General features: G+C 45.4%; 1 protein-coding gene across 1 annotated transcript in view; it reads left to right on the top strand.

The window, feature by feature from the left end:
- Positions 1-1,144: 1,144 nt before the first annotated feature.
- Positions 1,145-16,909, top strand: part of LOC119454364 (fatty acid synthase-like) — a 50,910-nt gene continuing 35,145 nt past the window's right edge. The window contains exons 1-4 of the mRNA XM_049668035.1: positions 1,145-1,210; positions 4,407-4,677; positions 8,436-8,609; positions 14,025-14,031. Of these exons, the coding sequence (XP_049523992.1) occupies positions 1,145-1,210; positions 4,407-4,677; positions 8,436-8,609; positions 14,025-14,031 (518 nt within the window). The remainder of the gene's footprint in view (positions 1,211-4,406; positions 4,678-8,435; positions 8,610-14,024; positions 14,032-16,909) is intronic.

Below are 16,909 nucleotides of genomic sequence, written 5' to 3' on the forward strand. Positions count from 1 at the left end.
CTGGATAGCCGGAGACTGCTCCTTTCGGAAAAGAATAGAAGGTGGCTGCCCCCCGATCAATCTGGCACTGGCTACTCGGCGCTGCCGGGAGGAATGGACTTATTTAGGTGTAATAAAAAAATTTCCGTTGCTATGTAACGCTATCGTGCCCTTTCGGCACGTACACGACATTGCTGGGCCAAATTCTCTTCGCTGAGGATCCATTTTAGTTGCATTTGTACCCTTCCGTTGCACGCCGCCGTGATTTTCTACGAGACCCCGGAAGCTAAGCAAGAATAAGCGCGCCAATCGTAAACACCGGCACCACCCTGCTCATCAGGTTATCTACTTTCGTTGCGCTATCTTAGCCCTACGGAAGCCCTCTCCACTTATGCATGCTCATCGCCTCTGTTAGTCAATCACATAAGAAAAACCTGTCAATTAAGGGAACGCTATTCGCATTGAAAGCAAACAAAATTGGCCTCCTATAAACGAGGAGAGCCTTTCATTCACCTGTTCAAACAACACTGCGAATCACCGCCTGGTGCTTGCGTAGGCGGTTACGTAAATGTGACATCAGTGGATTGAAATAAAAACAGATTGGGATAGTTTTACGTTATATGGCCCATAATACGGCTTCCATGGCTGTGAATAGCGCTGGCTGACATTCCACCGAGCTCATTTTGTACATATACGCAAATACTCAAGAAAGTAGGTGGAAAGGTGGCCGACGTGATATACTGCAGTGCAAAAAGCGGCACACCACGTACGCATAGTGGTTGCGCCACCCGTATGGTGGCGTGGGTTCGGCTCCCACCTCCGGCAAGTTGTTTTCGTGCACTATCATTTACGTTTACCTCATTCTTATTAAACTTCAAATAAAATTGTCAGTTAACTTCCCGTATGCTTTCCGCGGAGTATGTTTGCTTCAGATGGTTGCAACATTGTTATTTGGAACATCAAACTTGCAGTAGGATGATCATCGCTAGGTAACCACGTTATCTATCATGCGCAGGGAAAGGACGATATTACAAACATTGACATCGGCAAAAACGAGGCGAACGCTTACCTGGCTGGGCATCGGTTGGCCGGCAAGGCGATATTCCCGGTCGGTGGTCACCTGGTGCTGGCGTGGAAGTCTCTGAGTAAACGTCGGGGTCAATATATGGAGGAGCTGCCCGTCATCTTAGAGAACATCACGGTTCACAGGAACATCGTCCTGCCTGAGACGGTATGGAGCGAGCAAATGAGGCGCACATATATACACCGTTGTGTACCACGAACATTCCAGCGGGATTACTGAAATTATACAAGGAACGTATAGCTGTGTTAGTAGGGGAAGTAGTCATAGTGCATAGCGCGTGAGATAAATTAAGTTTTTTCACGATATACTTTAGCATGACAGAATTGAGGCGCGCGCAATCATACGAAATGAAAGACAATGAAGACGAAGAAAGGTTGTGGAAAGGTTGAACGATGTGTAAGTTATACTTTATGGATATGTAAAAATAGTTGGATAAACGAACATAGCAAAATAAATATTAATATTAGTAGCAGCCATTAGCAGCTAGCAGTAGCAGTAGCAGTAGTAGTAGTAGTAGTAGTAACTCATTTCACTAATAATGTCGACGTTAATGCGATTAACCTTGAAGCAATGTAGTCACAAGGCGTATTGCGCCTCCAAGACGTGTTATGTATGAGACGAGCATGCAGCAGGATTTCTCTCGCGCGCTTCCCTCTTGACAAACTACGCCACCTGGGGGTACCGCCAAGAAGTCCGCGCTTAGCACGTGTGCGAGTATATGTTCAGGCGAGATTGTCTGAACATATATGATGCGGTTTCGATTCTACGCAGCGCCAAACAACGCTGTCTCGAGGTGTCTCGTTTGTTCATCGACGGAGGACACCGGGGAAACTTACTACAAACATCGTCATACACATAAAAACACTAATCTTATCAAACAGATAAAAAAGACGAAAGAAAATGAAGTCAGCGATCTCTCGCACCGTTTCTGATAAGGATGTAAACGTTAAAGTTTCGTTACACATTGCACATTATCACACCCATTCCACCAAACATACGTACATTTGGAGCAGCGCAGAGTTATCTGTGAACATTGTGAAGCACGGCTGATAACAGCCGTATCACACTTTTGAACAAATTATTAAGGCATTGCTTACAAAGACTGCATAATTAACCTACACGCTTCAAAGCTTCGGTCCAAATCACCTTAAAGTAGCCACTATTTTATTTAAATATAAAGTATGTGCAATTCTTTGTCTTCGCAGGGAAACTGGAAAACATTGGTTGGTGATTGGGTCCATGTTGATATCACCTTGTGCGATTAATGCTGACTGTTGTTTCTTTCCTTATTTTCTTGTTTTTCCTTTCCTGCTGACGATTCTTGTGTGTACATTTGCCTAGCATCGTCGGTAGAATAAAAGTTAAAAGTCAGCGCTCTTTTCAATCTGTCTCTATCGTCGTCCCTTCTTTGTTATTTTTCGCGCTGTTACATAAGTTGCAATGAACCAACTAGCCCAGCAAGCCACCCTTCTGCAAAACTGGGAAACTTTGTAAGCGTTTAATATAACACATCTCTTTATGAAGCAGGCTGAAAACGAGGGTTTAGCCATTTTCATTTAACCCCTTACGTGCTTCAAAACTTCAAAGTTTGCTTGCGTATTGCCCCAAACATTACTCACTTTCCGTGAACATAGAAACTTTGTGAGTGATCTAGTTTTTTGACCAGAAAACCTAGAATTATAGCTGCGTTAAGAGCTTCGCAGTAAAACTTCTACTGCTGTGTTTGCGCGACCAGTGCGTTAAATATTGTACTGATATTTGTACTGCGTTATATGAACAGAAAATTTATAGAATAATTAAGCTTGTAATAAGAAATTATCCTCACAGATCTCAAAGTCTTATTTATACGGCTGACATTAGTGCAATACTAGCAGTTGACATGGAAACTAAAGCTTTCCTTTTTGGCACTTTGTGCCTACATCTCAGTGTCACAGCCCTCAGTGCGACGTCCTAAACGTTGTAGTAATTGTGCGCATATAGGCTGTTTTTCGTTTTGTGTCGAAAAGAACTTGAAGCTTCCTAAATTGAATCTCTTGTCCCTTCTACATAGTAATTATTTCTTTATTAATGAACGGTTACCAAGTACCAAAACGCTGCCAAAATTCGTGACGGCACAATGAACTGAGCGTTAATTTTAAGGTGACGTCACCACCTGTCTGTCGTTGTTGCGCATTTCCTGTGGTGCGATGCCTGCAGTTTCGGTAATACTGGCATCTCTGCCATTACAAGAGTGTAATTCAAGCGATCCGACTCTGCCTAATATTCATGTTAAGTATCCCATTTAGATGAGTGCTGGCACATACATTCAAAGTTGTAGAAAGTGTTTCACCTGCGCATTTACACATAAAATAATCACCTTGCAAAGTATGATTGCTCGGAAACAGTTATCAGGTATTTCAATTTGACACCAAAGTCGGTCGGGAAATTAACAAAGCTGGCTTCATGCACTTGATCACGATCATGATAGTAGTATTATTAGTAGTATAGTTATTAGTATATAGTTGGCTAAGTGGGACGACGTTGCTCATGAAAATAAAATAAAGAATGCTGCGTGCGTTTCTTCTCGTGCGTTTGGTAGGAACGGATGAGCCAGTGTACCAAGACTTCATGACGTATCCACCATACCTGCAAGCAAAAATTATAGTACATTATTCACCTGCCGCGGTTACTCAGTGGCTGTGGTGTTGCGCTGTTAAGCACAATGACGACTTGGATTCCCGGCGTGCCACGCTTTAGCTGCACGTTAAGAAGCCCAAGTTGTCACAATAAGTGTGTAACTCTCGACTACTCCGTCATAACCGACTGGGAAGTTTCGAGATGTTAATCCGCATAGTTTCTAATGCGTAGCATTCTTATCGAGTTCAAAACAGGTTTCTCTTCCTGGAATCTAGTCGGCGTCCGCACGTTTTCATGGGCCGATCCAGCACCGTTGAAAAAATGTGGGCCGATGTACTGCGGGGGCCAATCCGTATCTGTCGCTGGGTCTGTTCCACAGGGTACGGGCGCTCTTTAATGAGTCTTTTGGACGCCCACTTGATTCACTGGATATCACAACAACAAACATCACCTACATAGTGACATAAACGCAATGCTTCGCATTACGCAGATGTCAGAGGAGTTGACTATGCTTTGCATTGTATCAACAGTAATTCAATTAGGATGCTGCAAAACATTCAAGCATTCTTTCTATAATTTATTGGGTATCTACTTTCACGTAGCACAAAGATCAGAGTAATCGAATGTGTCGATTGGGTGATCCTGTGAGCATTAAATATTCATTGGTTTACACAGCACTCTAATATACGTATTAAAGCGACAGTGCGCTTCGTTGAATGCCTTAAAGAGAATCTCCCGTGAACCAGGCACTGTGCGACTCATCACCATCGTGCACTCCTCTGGCGAGTTCGAGGTGATGGAAGACGGCACGCTGGCCGCAAGTGGCTGCATTCGCGCGGTCCAAGGTGGAGCCTCGCCGATCGACACGGAGTTGCCGGTGGCCTCTACCGAGGGCATAACGTACGAGCTGGACGCCGAAGACATATACAAGGACCTCGCCGTTCGTGGTCATGACTACCAAGGAGCTTTCCGAGGCATCATGAAGGCTGACATTCAAGGTGAGATTTTTCAAGTTGAGAACACTATCCCGAAACGGATATGTGTTCTAGACTCTTTCATAGACTAATCCAGGAGACAGCGCAGTCTAAAATAAGGACCGATCCCGAAGGTAGATCAGTCTAAAAATGTGGGACGTTCCCGTCGGTAAGTTCAGTCTGCCATTTGAGCCGATTCCGGAGGTTGTGAAGTCAAAAATGTGGGCCGATTGCGAAGAAAATCTAGTAATCAGTCCTACTCCCAAGACAATCCTATAGTCCCCTCACGTGAGTGTTGACACGCAAGCGTACCGTGCGTAACAGGTTACTCTCAACCCCCCCCCCCCCTCACTCAGGAAGACGTTTTCTTTGATCGACGTCAAGTAGAGGTTGCATCGCCTTCCGCCTTTCTTTCTTGTGGTGCGCTCACAGCATAAAGCTCCTTGCTATCAACCTTGTACCGACCCGGTATCTTTCTGTAACACCAGTGCACCAATACTAAGGCATGGAACTTTTCTTGCGCACTTTCAGCAATAAATGAAATGAAATGAAACCCCAAGGGGGGGGGGGGGGGGGACTTTTACTCGCCTGGGTATTCTGAACGGAGATCTAAAACGTCCCTTTACATATACTATATATATACTTCCTTGAAAATAAAGTATTATTAACAGACAAAATGTAATTGACTTCGGCTACGATGGTCTTCAAGTTTCTATAATATAAGTTTAACCATTGTCGTGAAATTAAAACTAGTTAATTAAAAATTTTTCATAAATATATGTTTGTCACGCTTGTTCGCGAAATTTTGTCCACCAAAGCGGATAAAAGCCTGTGCATGAAAGATTTGCGTAGCAGGTCTATTGATATTACTGCTACATTAAATTTGAAGGCACTTCATTTTTATGGCATAGAGCTATGTACAACAGAAGTTAAGAGAGAGCGAACATCTCATCATTACGTCATAGCGCTTAGGTGACACGGACTAGAAAGAACGACTAGGATCTTCCGCGGCCTTGTCCGCGCACCTAAACGCTATAGTTCCCGTAACTGTATAAGACCAACTTGCCCAAAAGTGTACATCACATTATCTTTCGTACCTGCTACGCTTTATATTAGACAATGTGTTTACAATGTAAACTGTTTTTATAGCCGTGTCATTGTCAGTGTTAACACTCCAGCCAAGAAAAGTAACTCTCGTGGTAATAGATGCAGTTTGTCAAAATGCTCCGTGTTCTATTCCTCGTGCAGTAAAAGCGGGGATGCGCTCTTCAAGCAAAGCTTTTGAGGTCGTCGCCAGTGCTTAGTGAGTGTAGGGTGGTACTGTATGGCGTTCATTCCCTGCAACTCACTTCACAACTTATACCTGGAAGAGTTTCCCACGTGATCATACAACTCTAACGTGATTTACGAAGCCCTAATAGCCGAGCGAAACCTACAGAACAACCATCGCAAATGCATTGCCATATACTGAAAGAGGAACTATTTTCCTGACGTTAAGTGCAAACGTTCTTCTGCGTTATCTTAGTTGTAAACCACATGCACTCCTCGCGACAACGTTCCGCGGGAAGGAACGCTGAGACGTCATAAACGCAGAGATTTAGCTAACCGCGTCGTTTATTCAGAAATCCGTGGCCTTTCTCCTAAAAAAGCCAAGTTGACAAAAATGATTCTTTATTTTTGCCTCGTTCTATTGCGATAGCAATTATATGGGCACTACAGGCGCATTTATGCCGTCGGCGTCGCCGTCGCCGTGAGGTTCCGCATAAAACCCATGGGCGATAAAACCATCGTCCTTATGCTCTATGTGTGAGTGAAACGAGGGTGAGCATGCGATTGCAGCTGTCTCCCGCACGCAAGCGAACGAAACGGGTAGGAAGCGCGCCGTCCTTCAGTCGCGTGTAAGGCTCCGGAGGGAGGGAAGGGAAGGGCCCGATCCACCGCGCGCGCCCGCCGGGCAGCAAGGCTCCGGGGGGAGGGGGGGGGGGGGGGGGGGAGGCTGCGCACTACGCCGCGCGCTCCCGCCTGCGCGGCTGTCTCGTGAAAGCCATATGTGGTGGGGGCAGAGTCCTTCCTCCCTGCGCTGTGTTTTCGCGGCTTAGTTCGCGTTGATGCGAGCGGCGGGACAAAGGTCTATTCGCTCGCTACTGCTGTTGAGCTTACTGACTACAGCGTTTTGACAGCGAGTTTCCACAGTCTTCGAGTGAGATGCGGTTAGGTTTCTTGTGCGCGCGGGACACCATGCTTCTTAATTTAGTTAGCATGCGTATGTTTACAATTTTTTTACGGCCGATAAAACTACCATGCTTACTTCGTATGGCTTTTTACTAGTTTACTATCGCAATCGATGCTTCACCTTTCGGGCGAAAGTGCGACTTTTTTTATGCTACTCAGAAACAGAGCAGTCTTGGTTTAGAAGTGTAGGGAAAAACCGAGACAGTTAAACGTGTTAACGAAAGAACCTGCTTCCTAAAACGCCACTGTAAGCTTGTTTGCCGCAAATCAAATCAGTTGCAGTTCTGAGGTACCGTCTTCCCCACACAAAAAGGTCGGGAAACTCGGGCCGTAGCGCTAGTGTCCTTCCTGAAGCTGAAAATTCGCGACGAAAAAGCTCCAGCGTGTTACAGTTTGTAACAGGCGCGGCTGGGCTTACCGATGCATTGTGATGCCTATATAATCGGCTGAATGAAGGTATTTCTATTTATGCCAATACGGGGCAATAGAAAGTGATACTTCCGTGTTGGCAGGCATTTGCTTTGTGTACATCAAGAGTTGCTGATGAACGCTTGTTCGCGGCTTCCTTGCACACTCTTGCCTTGGAAAGTAGTTTTTAACCATGACCCAACGCAATTTGTTTTATATATGTTCATTCTCTTCGCATATGTGGCAGCTCTCCCGAATTGGTCGTAAGCTTTTCGAATTGCGGATTTCTTAAAGATTTTACGAATGTTACGTCAGGTGTTACGAAAAATGCTGTTCACGAAACAGTCTCTCTCGTCAGGTATCCGAACCCCCGACGAGAGAGACTGGAAGTTTTCCTATGGTTACAACGTGCGAGACGGGCGCACGCTTCAAGCAAGTTGATACAGACAATTTCCTGAAGCTGGCGAATTCTGCACCAGCAAATTCATAAAAACCCTGTCATATAAAGAAAAATTTGCTTCCTGTCACTCTCGGTTGTTCCAACTTTGCTCCTTCTGCTTGTTGGCCACGTCTAAAGCTAAATCATAGGTAATAAAGCGCGTACTTAAACCTCAAAAAAGCTTACTTGCTCAAACCAACCTTTTAATATACAAGTGCTACCCCCTTCCACCCCCCACCCCCGCACCTCGGTTTTGTGCCCGAAGGATTCGTTTACGAATTTTAAGGTTCGCAATTTAAAAGGCACGTTCTCTTGGTTTCCGAATTCTTTAACGCAGTTAAAACTGCCGCTAATCTGGAGCTATCGTTACTGCCGTTTCCCTCCTCTGCCGTCGCACATTTGACCCTGTTTTTGCTTAAACAGCTGTGCTAACGATGTGCTCAGGAGTACTCCATGCAACGTAAGCACAAGAACAGACACATGTAGGTACATGAATTTATGGGTTTCATTGCTCCATTGCCTTGCGCTGCAAGTTATCGACCAGTCGTCTAGCCTGCCCGTCTTCTTTTGCGACCACACAACCGCCACAAGAGACGCCTCAATTATTATGGCTGATTTTGGGCGAGTATTGATGCAGTATAGCGTCTCTCGTACGCATTGCTCAACAACACTGCATTCTTCGTTCGCTTGCCATTTTCACCAGGGTCGCACGGAATGCTCCAATGGCAGAAGAACTGGGTGACCTTCTTCGACAGCATGATTCAGTACATCATGTTCAAGAGCCCTGATCGAGAGCTCCGCATGGCTACTAGCATTGAATCGTGTCGCTTCGACCCCTGCGTTCACGACGAAGTCATCAAGAAGACCGATGACACAGGTGAGCTTTAGTTTCAAAATTTGTACATCTAAATACGATGATCGCCGACTATTAACAGCGCGGTTGTTATTTGAGACCGAATGGTAAATATTTATGCAGCGCTGCATGTTGCTCCCATTTGTTCAGAGAGAACCTTATGTGGCTTTAAGGGTGGGCCCGAGATGACGTGCCTGCTATTAGAGTGTTTTAGTTTAGCGTATTTACGCTCCGCATAGGTGCTGAGCGGAGCGGAAGCACGAATGCGCATGCGTCCTCCGCTTAGCCGCAAGCGGGCTAGCGGAGAGAGAAACACGGTCCGCTTACAAGCTGCCTTAGCGGAGCGCGGAGCGTTGCTGCCGTCTTCCGCTAGCGTGTGTGGTCGATGCACCCGCCCTCTCTCGCGCGTGCATCGAAGCACCTTGCATCGATGCACTAGTCTGTGAGCGCGAATAACTTGTGTATTACACCTCCCAGCTGGGTTTTTTTTTTTCAGGAAATAAAGTGAACAGCACAGCTACCAAAAACGTCGCCAGCGCATTGGTACAGTGTACTAGAAGGGGGCAGTGGGCTTACTCAGCTGCTCCTCTGACGCAGTCAGCGTCGCATCCAAGAGGTGGCGCCACTGGCAACTGCAATGGAAGCTTTGCTTGCAGAAGCTTTGATTTTCCTTGCGTTTCTGTAGGTTTCAGTTCGAAGCAGTTCACACTCTTACTTGTTTTTAATTTTGGCATACTTGAGAGTCTTTACATATCTTTAGCAAGCACTATACTTGTTTAGGCCACATGATATTTGCCATAATAGTACCTTGTGGAAAAGGAAGACGGCAATTCTTGGGCAATTTGCTGCCTATCCTAACTCTTAAACTTTTTGTGCGAAGAGGTCGCCGCTGACGGATGTTGCTTATGCGGAAGGGGCCTTCGAATTTTCCGAATTATCGGGCAATCGTTAAAAAATCAAAACGGTTTCATTCCGTGCCGACCTAATGTAAAATTTTGTCAGACAGAAAACAGTGCGCGCATACTTCCCAGCTGGGCTCAAAAAAAAAAAAAAGAAAAACAAATCAGGCATGCTAACCAGGTTTGTGCCTCTGCTTAGCCAAAATGAATTTGTATATATGGCTTACATATTTCATTGTTGCACTTTAGTTGTTCCATGCTTCACAGTAGCCTTCTGCGTTTATTATTAACCATCATTACGCGCCGGCACACATTTGTTAGATCAAATCAGGTTTATATTTTTCCATAAAGAAATGGAGGGAGGCCTGAACAAAAAGTGAAAACTAGTTCACTTGACAAAGGCTCACGCCTATGCTTATGTACAGTTATATAAGGGTAAGCAAAATGAAGTTAACAGGGCTGTTGCTGACACAAAGCTTTTATTTGCAAGAAGTACAGCAAGCCATTGTTTCATGCACTTCAACCCATGTGCAACAGCTCAACTTCAGCTGCTTGGCCCTCTGCCGCTTTCCTGCCTTGTCACAGTTAATTCCTTTCCCATGAAAATGCAGACGTGTGATAATGTAAAAACTAATTATTTCAGCTGTGAGGCTAAGAGCGTGCCCATTGCAGCCAACTTCGAGGGAAAGCTTACTCTTAACAACTTCCAGCATATCCATAACGCTGTCAGAGGGTAGCTCACTCTGACAGAAGCATTCTGTGAAAAGATCCTCTAGCTTTTTCACGAAGCCGTACAGCTGACTGGAAGGATAAAGGAGGCCTCCTCGGTCACAGAAGTTTGTTAGCCGGACAAGTTGAAAACTTTCGCCTGGTGGCGTCATAGTGAGCAGCTTTATTAGAGAGGAGCGGACTTGGCTTCAACCTTTCCTATTTCAAGCAAGGAGAATGGATTAAACAGTCATTACCAGGACTGATGTATGCGGATGACATTGTACTTATGGCTGACAGCAAGGAAGACTTGCAGAGAATAATGGACATCTGTGGTGAAGAGGGAGATAGCTTAGGTTTGAAGTTTATTAAAGAAAAATCGGCAGTCATGATTTTAATGATAATCAGGGCAGCGAGCATAGGATACAGGAGGTTACGCTGGAGGTGGTGGATAAGTACAAATATCTTGGAGTGTGGAGAAACAATGGGGTTGAGTACCTAACGGAACATGAAAAATATGTAATGGCTAAAGGTAGCAGAATTGCAGCTGTGATGAAAAATAGGGCACTGTGGAATTACAATAGGTACGAAGTGGTGAGAGGGATTTGGAAAGAGGTGATGGTCCCTAGTTTGACTTTCGGCAATGCGGTCCTGTACATGAGATCAGAGGTTAGAGCAAGGTTGGAAGTTAAGCAGCGAGGGGTAGGTAGACTGGCTCTGGGAGCACACGGAAATACACCGAATCAGGGGGTACAGGGTGACATGGGATGGACGTCATTCGAGGGCAGGGAAGCCAGCAGCAAGATAGAATTTGAGGAGCGATTGAAAGAAATGGCAGAAAAGCGGTGGGCAAGGAGAGTTTTCAGTTATTTGTACATGAGGAATGTTGATACAAAATGGAGGAAGCTGACCAGAAAACTGTCAATCAAATATTTGGACTGCAGGAGGGGTGCAAACCAGAAAACAGCGGTTAAGAAAAAGGTTAAGGAAACAGAGAGGGGTCTGTGGAAAACACGGATGCAGACGAAATCAGCACTGGGAACATACAGAACTTTCAAGCAAGAAATTGCCAAAGAAAATATCTATGATAATTCTAGGGGAAGCTCTTTGTTGTTTGAAGCCAGGACGGGAGTATTGCGGACTAAGATGTACCGAGTCAAGTACCAAGGTATAGACACGTTGTGCTGTGCGTGTGGAGAAGAAGAGGAAACGGCTGAACACCTCATACTTTTCTGTAAAGGGCTTAACCCTACAGTGCAAAGCAACGGGGCTGATTTTTTCAAAGCATTGAGGTTTAGGGACAGTGAAGGCAAAATAGACTTTAAGCGGGTAGAAATAACCAAACAGAGGTTATCTGATTGGTGGATAAAATCAAGGCAGGGGTGAAATTTCACCCACCACAAAGTACAAAATATGTTCATAGTCATGGCTAGGTGGCGTATGCCACCGCCCGATTTAAAGGGTTCAGCCTCATCCATCCATCCATCCATCCATCCATCCATCCATCCATCCATCCATCCATCCATCCTTATGCATTCTTGGCATTCTGTGCTGAAATTGACAATACACTTCCGCGCAACATAGCCCGGAATGTGGTAAGTGAGCCTCGAGTCGCTTCTGGCCACGTGCTGGTTGTGATCGTTTGAAACCCGCCGGCCCGTGCAATGCTGGGGTACCACGTTTGTGTGGACTCTGTGGCAGTATAGCGCTAGCAGCAGTTTGACTGAACTCATTTCTGTCACCTGATGCTTCGAGAGAGTCAACTTCCAATAAGGAGGCCAGTGTACCATCCTCGCAGTTTCCTTCGCTAACTGACCTAACTAGACCATAAAAATAAAAACAATTCACAGTGATTCGGAACTGCGTTCGAGTTGAGCACAAAACGTAGTGGCTCAAAATGGAGGTCGCATACTGTGCTCGTGTCGTCCAGGGGAGGTTCTGTGGAGGTTCTTTTCCCACTATTTTCGCCTATTTTTATCCTTCGGGACGCCAAACAAGGACAACTTCGGCCCATCCTTCACATAAACATAGCCTGTTTGGCACCCAGGCGCGTAACAGTGGTTTTGTCGTTGCCGCGGCATGGCTCAGTTACTGCAAGGCATACTAATCTCTTGCAGGCTATGTGCGAAAAAAAAACACTGAGGGCAAAAATAAAAAACCCACGCGACGACGTCCACAGAAAAAACAACGCAGCTCAGCAACTCCAACTAATATGATCGAGCACTGGGCGGGCACTGGGCAGCTGCGCCGTCGCACCCACGTTCCATTGAAACCGACGCCAGCGCCGCCGCTCGGGCTATCGGAGAAGCTCATATTGGCGACATTCGTGGAGCCGCCGCATCGCATAGCCTCCGCCGGAGAGTAAGCCCACTGCCCCCTTCTAGTACACTGTAGCATTGGCGTCAGAAAGGATTGGATTGGATTCGAAATGCAAACTCGCTGGCCATCACGTGGCGTTCACCAAGTCGACGCTTCATTTTCCACTCGATAAAATGGACCGGTAACGTATTACAAGCACCCGTCTAGATACTTCATGAACAAATAAGTTATATCTACTCGTCTTACTTTGTAAAAGTGACAAAACGGTTTTTTATTTTGTTTCGCTACGCTGAATTTGCCCAGTGGGCGCTGCAACTACGAAAGCTCCGCTCCGCTACGCTACACGCATAACTAAAACGTGAAGGTCGCCCGCCGCTCCGCTGTGGCTTAGCGGGGCAACTCGGAGCGGAGCGGACCGTAAAGACGCTGAACTAAAACACTCTATTATAGTCCGGCAAAGCAGAACAGTGAATAAAAAAGGATTACAAAAGGTGATTGGGAGGACAGAGAGAATGGATTCCCATATGCAATAAATATGGGCCCGTTTTTTCCTCAAAGCCTCGAGTAAAAGCACAAGGTGTTGGCAGTAGTCTCAGGCGTGCAAATTTTATTCACCAGATACTTGTTTCGCACATACATTTTTAATGCGAAGCATTCCGTACCTCATTCTTGGCACCTTGCGGCAGCTAGGTAGGTAAGCAGCAGGTAGGTTGCTGTCTCGCCTCCCGGTAATAAAAATGAAAATAATGTGTGACCGACGGCGGAATCGAACCTCTGCTTTCGATTACAGTATCCTGGTGCTCTAACCATTAGGCCACGACTGCTTTCTTTTTTTATCTCTCTCTATTACCTGCTTCTCATCACATACAAGGGTACAACGTTGTTCTAGGGCTAAAAGTACATGTCGCTTGTTCAGTACAGCCTACTAAGACGGTTGTGATTCCACAGATCGTTCAACAAACTGAACCAAAGTGCTTCTACAAACAATTCATTATAAACTTCCTTAATATAGCATTTAGTCTGTAATAGGTTTTCCGGAACAAAGCCTACATTTAAATCAAATTCATCGGACGGCCGTATACCTATACGCCATAAGCTGTGCAAGGTTAACAAGAGAAACGTCTATTGACACCAGTTTCTCGTTTGTTTTTTTTTTTGGTAAGGAACCAAAAGCCGTACGGCATTATCGGTAAGAACTTTTTCAATGCCCTGTGAGTGATGTTCAATGGAGCACAACCTCTAAACACTCCAAAAATATATGTTTTATTGTCTCTAGTTTATGTCGTAAACTGCAATCTAAGAATCACGAAGCAAAATATTTTTTTCTGCAAGCCAACATGTAACTGATAGGGGGTGCTTATGAAATTGAAATAACAAAGACTTCGCCGATGGCCACACTGTTCCGTTTCACGCGTATAAGGCCATCTCTTTCCAATCCAACACAATATGGTGCGACATAGCGGCATTGGCAAAACCGAATCGATCAATCTTTGTACAACTCTTTTTTTTACAGGACTAAGGTATTCTGCTGAGAATTGCACATTCCAAAATTGATAAGCGTGTATACTACTTCCTTCATAAACCGGCTTACACTAACAAGACTAAGGGACACGTTTACGCACGAAACTAGGCATAGCCACGGCGAGGTTTGCATGTATACGGCAGTTCTCAAAAACAAATCCGTTTGGTCTCTCAAACAGAAAACTCGTAATACTATTTGTTCTAAAAACAAGTGTCCAAATACAAGCCCCGCCTGCTTTGATGGGACGAAACACGTTTCCCACGTTGAGCCCCCACGCAAAAATGGCGAGCACTCTGTGTAGCTCCAGTCATACTAACTGCTTGTAGCACATAACACACCTTGACCAATGTAGACACCTTGGAGAATGTAACGCGATCAAAGATGGACAAGTCATGGCCATTCAATTTAACAGTTTTCTCCCACGCCCACTCTGTTTCATCATTATCATATCCTTTTGGGTATTTGTAATGTTTTAATAGCACACCGAGATACTTAGCCGGCGTCACGATTCATTGAGTATTCTTGTGTGACATGAGGTTTGTCTCTTCCTCCATGCCACACGTCCGAGTATGTATCTAATGGCACTGACAGACCCTATACAGTGCTAACGCCTCCTTCACAGCAGTCGCGGCACTTTCTTTATGGTACAGGATAGTGCTTTGTCGCCGGCGTGTGTAAGCACCTTTAATTCCTCGTTTAGAGCATCAAAATTCTAAATGTCACCAAAACTTATAATTTTTCGGCACCAGGAAGGCTTAAGCTCAAATGCAAATAAGGGGCTCAAAGGACAGTTGTGACGCACGAAAGAACATACACAAATCTCTCAGTTCCTTCCTCGTTTATAATAAGTCTCTAGATGCAATTCACATAGCACATCTTCACACCATCGAAAGTTACTGCGCCAATATTGACATGCTACAGTACTCGGAGCAATATATTAGGCGTCACACGATCGAATGCATTTTGCAAATGTAATTGCAACATTGCTACACCATCATTAGAGGTGTCATAGCATTCTAAAATACTTCTGGATATGTGGATGTTAGTTTATATCAATCTTTTCATCCCCCGTGTTTCGTTTGGACGTACTATCTGGTTTACGGAATTTTTTACTCTTTGGCTGATATTTTCGTGAATATTTTGTAGTCGGTGGTTGTCACTGATATTGGTCGGAATGAATCTGCCTACTGAAGTTTTACTGAGTCGTCCGTCTTGCATTACGCACAATATGCGACTTCAGAAACGACGCAGGTACCCATTCTGGATCAGATTGCCTCGGTATATATTGTGTGTAAACATTTTTTCGCACTTGTGCTAAGGTTCTATAAAAGCCTGCACCCAAATGGTCAGGCGTTAGATCCTTGCTCAAAGTCAGATCATTGGTTGCCATTTCGACTTGCCGCGAGCAGGTTGGTAGTTCCGGGTAAGCTCATGCGTCATTGTCTAATTTTCACACATGTTTCAAGAACTCGAATACAAACCTGTCAGTATAACATCATTACTTTGTTTAAACAGTTCACGAGAGCATTCCAAAAACGCTCGATGAATAAATTTTGTTCACTAATCAATTTGCTACAGTAGCGAATTTATTTCATGTTATTTAGCTTGGCGTGAGCTTTATTATGGGCCAAAGCGCGCTTAGACGGTACCTCACCAAGCCAAAGCTTTTTAGTGCAACAACTTCATTTGGGCGAGCTAGTACATCCTGAGTATAATTTGAAGCAACGCGAAGATGACGAGGACAGGAACCGAAAATAAACACAACACGACGTTGTTTCGAGCGGTCTTCATGATGTATTTGCTTTCGGTTCTTGTCCTCGTCGTCTTCACGCTGCTTCAAGTAATAATCCTTCAGTGCGTTTCCAGATGATCGCACCTCGCAACTAACTTAATCGGTAACCTAGGCCACGATCGCACACACACTCTTCTCCGACTGAAGCAAACCAGCTCTTTGAAATGCTCGGTGCGTGCGCCCCATGTCCCTTCCTCGTCTTTTTTCCTTGCGACAGTTCGTGCACTGAGGCGCCGTGTTTGAGTGCACGATCTCCGGCACCAGCCCACTTTTGTGAGTACTTTCCTCGTAACACGATACGTAGAAATTGGGTGACGTTGTATGGTTGTACCGACTTATGATCGCCCGAATTACCGCGTAACGCGGACGCAAGTTGCGTTACGGCGCAATTGCGGCGCACTTGCGCTGTGTTGGCTACAAAGTGGGCTTAGAGCCTAGCGTCACCACGCAGCCAGCGTGCCTGACGGCGTTCGGCACGCTTTGGCGGGGCCAGCGCAAGAATAGAAGATGTCCAATCTCACGCCGCAGCCATTAGACTAAAGTGCATCACGTGCCATCTAGTCTGGCCCGGCAGTATGCTGGCCAACAGTTAGCGTACACTGAAGATACTGCGCAGGGTTGGCGCCTTCGCTAAACGCTGCTGTTGCGGGTCAAGCTCAACGCACCGAACTATAGTTCGGTGCGTTGAGCACAAACGTTTGCAGAAAGCACAAACGTTTTGCAGCGATGTTGCTAGTGTCTAGTTTGTCGGGATTTTTCGGTCTGTGCTCACCGAAAATCAAATGGCCGCTGGAGGGTTTTGTGTATGACTTTCCACATAACAGAATTATGTTTTCTCCAATGTTCGAATACCAGTCCGAAGCTATCATGTCTGCAACTTGGGTGTAAGTCGTACTCTACGCATTTTTCTGACGCAATTTACTTTTAAACATTAATTTACTTCAACAAGCCACTCGCGCTCGGTGGAGGGCCTAGAAGAATGAGGATATATGCTGCACATCCGCACATGTGTGTGCGCGCGTGATGTGAGTTGCATGTGGTGGTAGTGCTTGTGTAACGTCGACAATAGCTTCGATGTACATCC

This window comes from Dermacentor silvarum, chromosome 5 (assembly GCF_013339745.2).
Source record: "Dermacentor silvarum isolate Dsil-2018 chromosome 5, BIME_Dsil_1.4, whole genome shotgun sequence".
Classification (NCBI taxonomy): Eukaryota; Metazoa; Arthropoda; class Arachnida; order Ixodida; family Ixodidae; genus Dermacentor; species Dermacentor silvarum.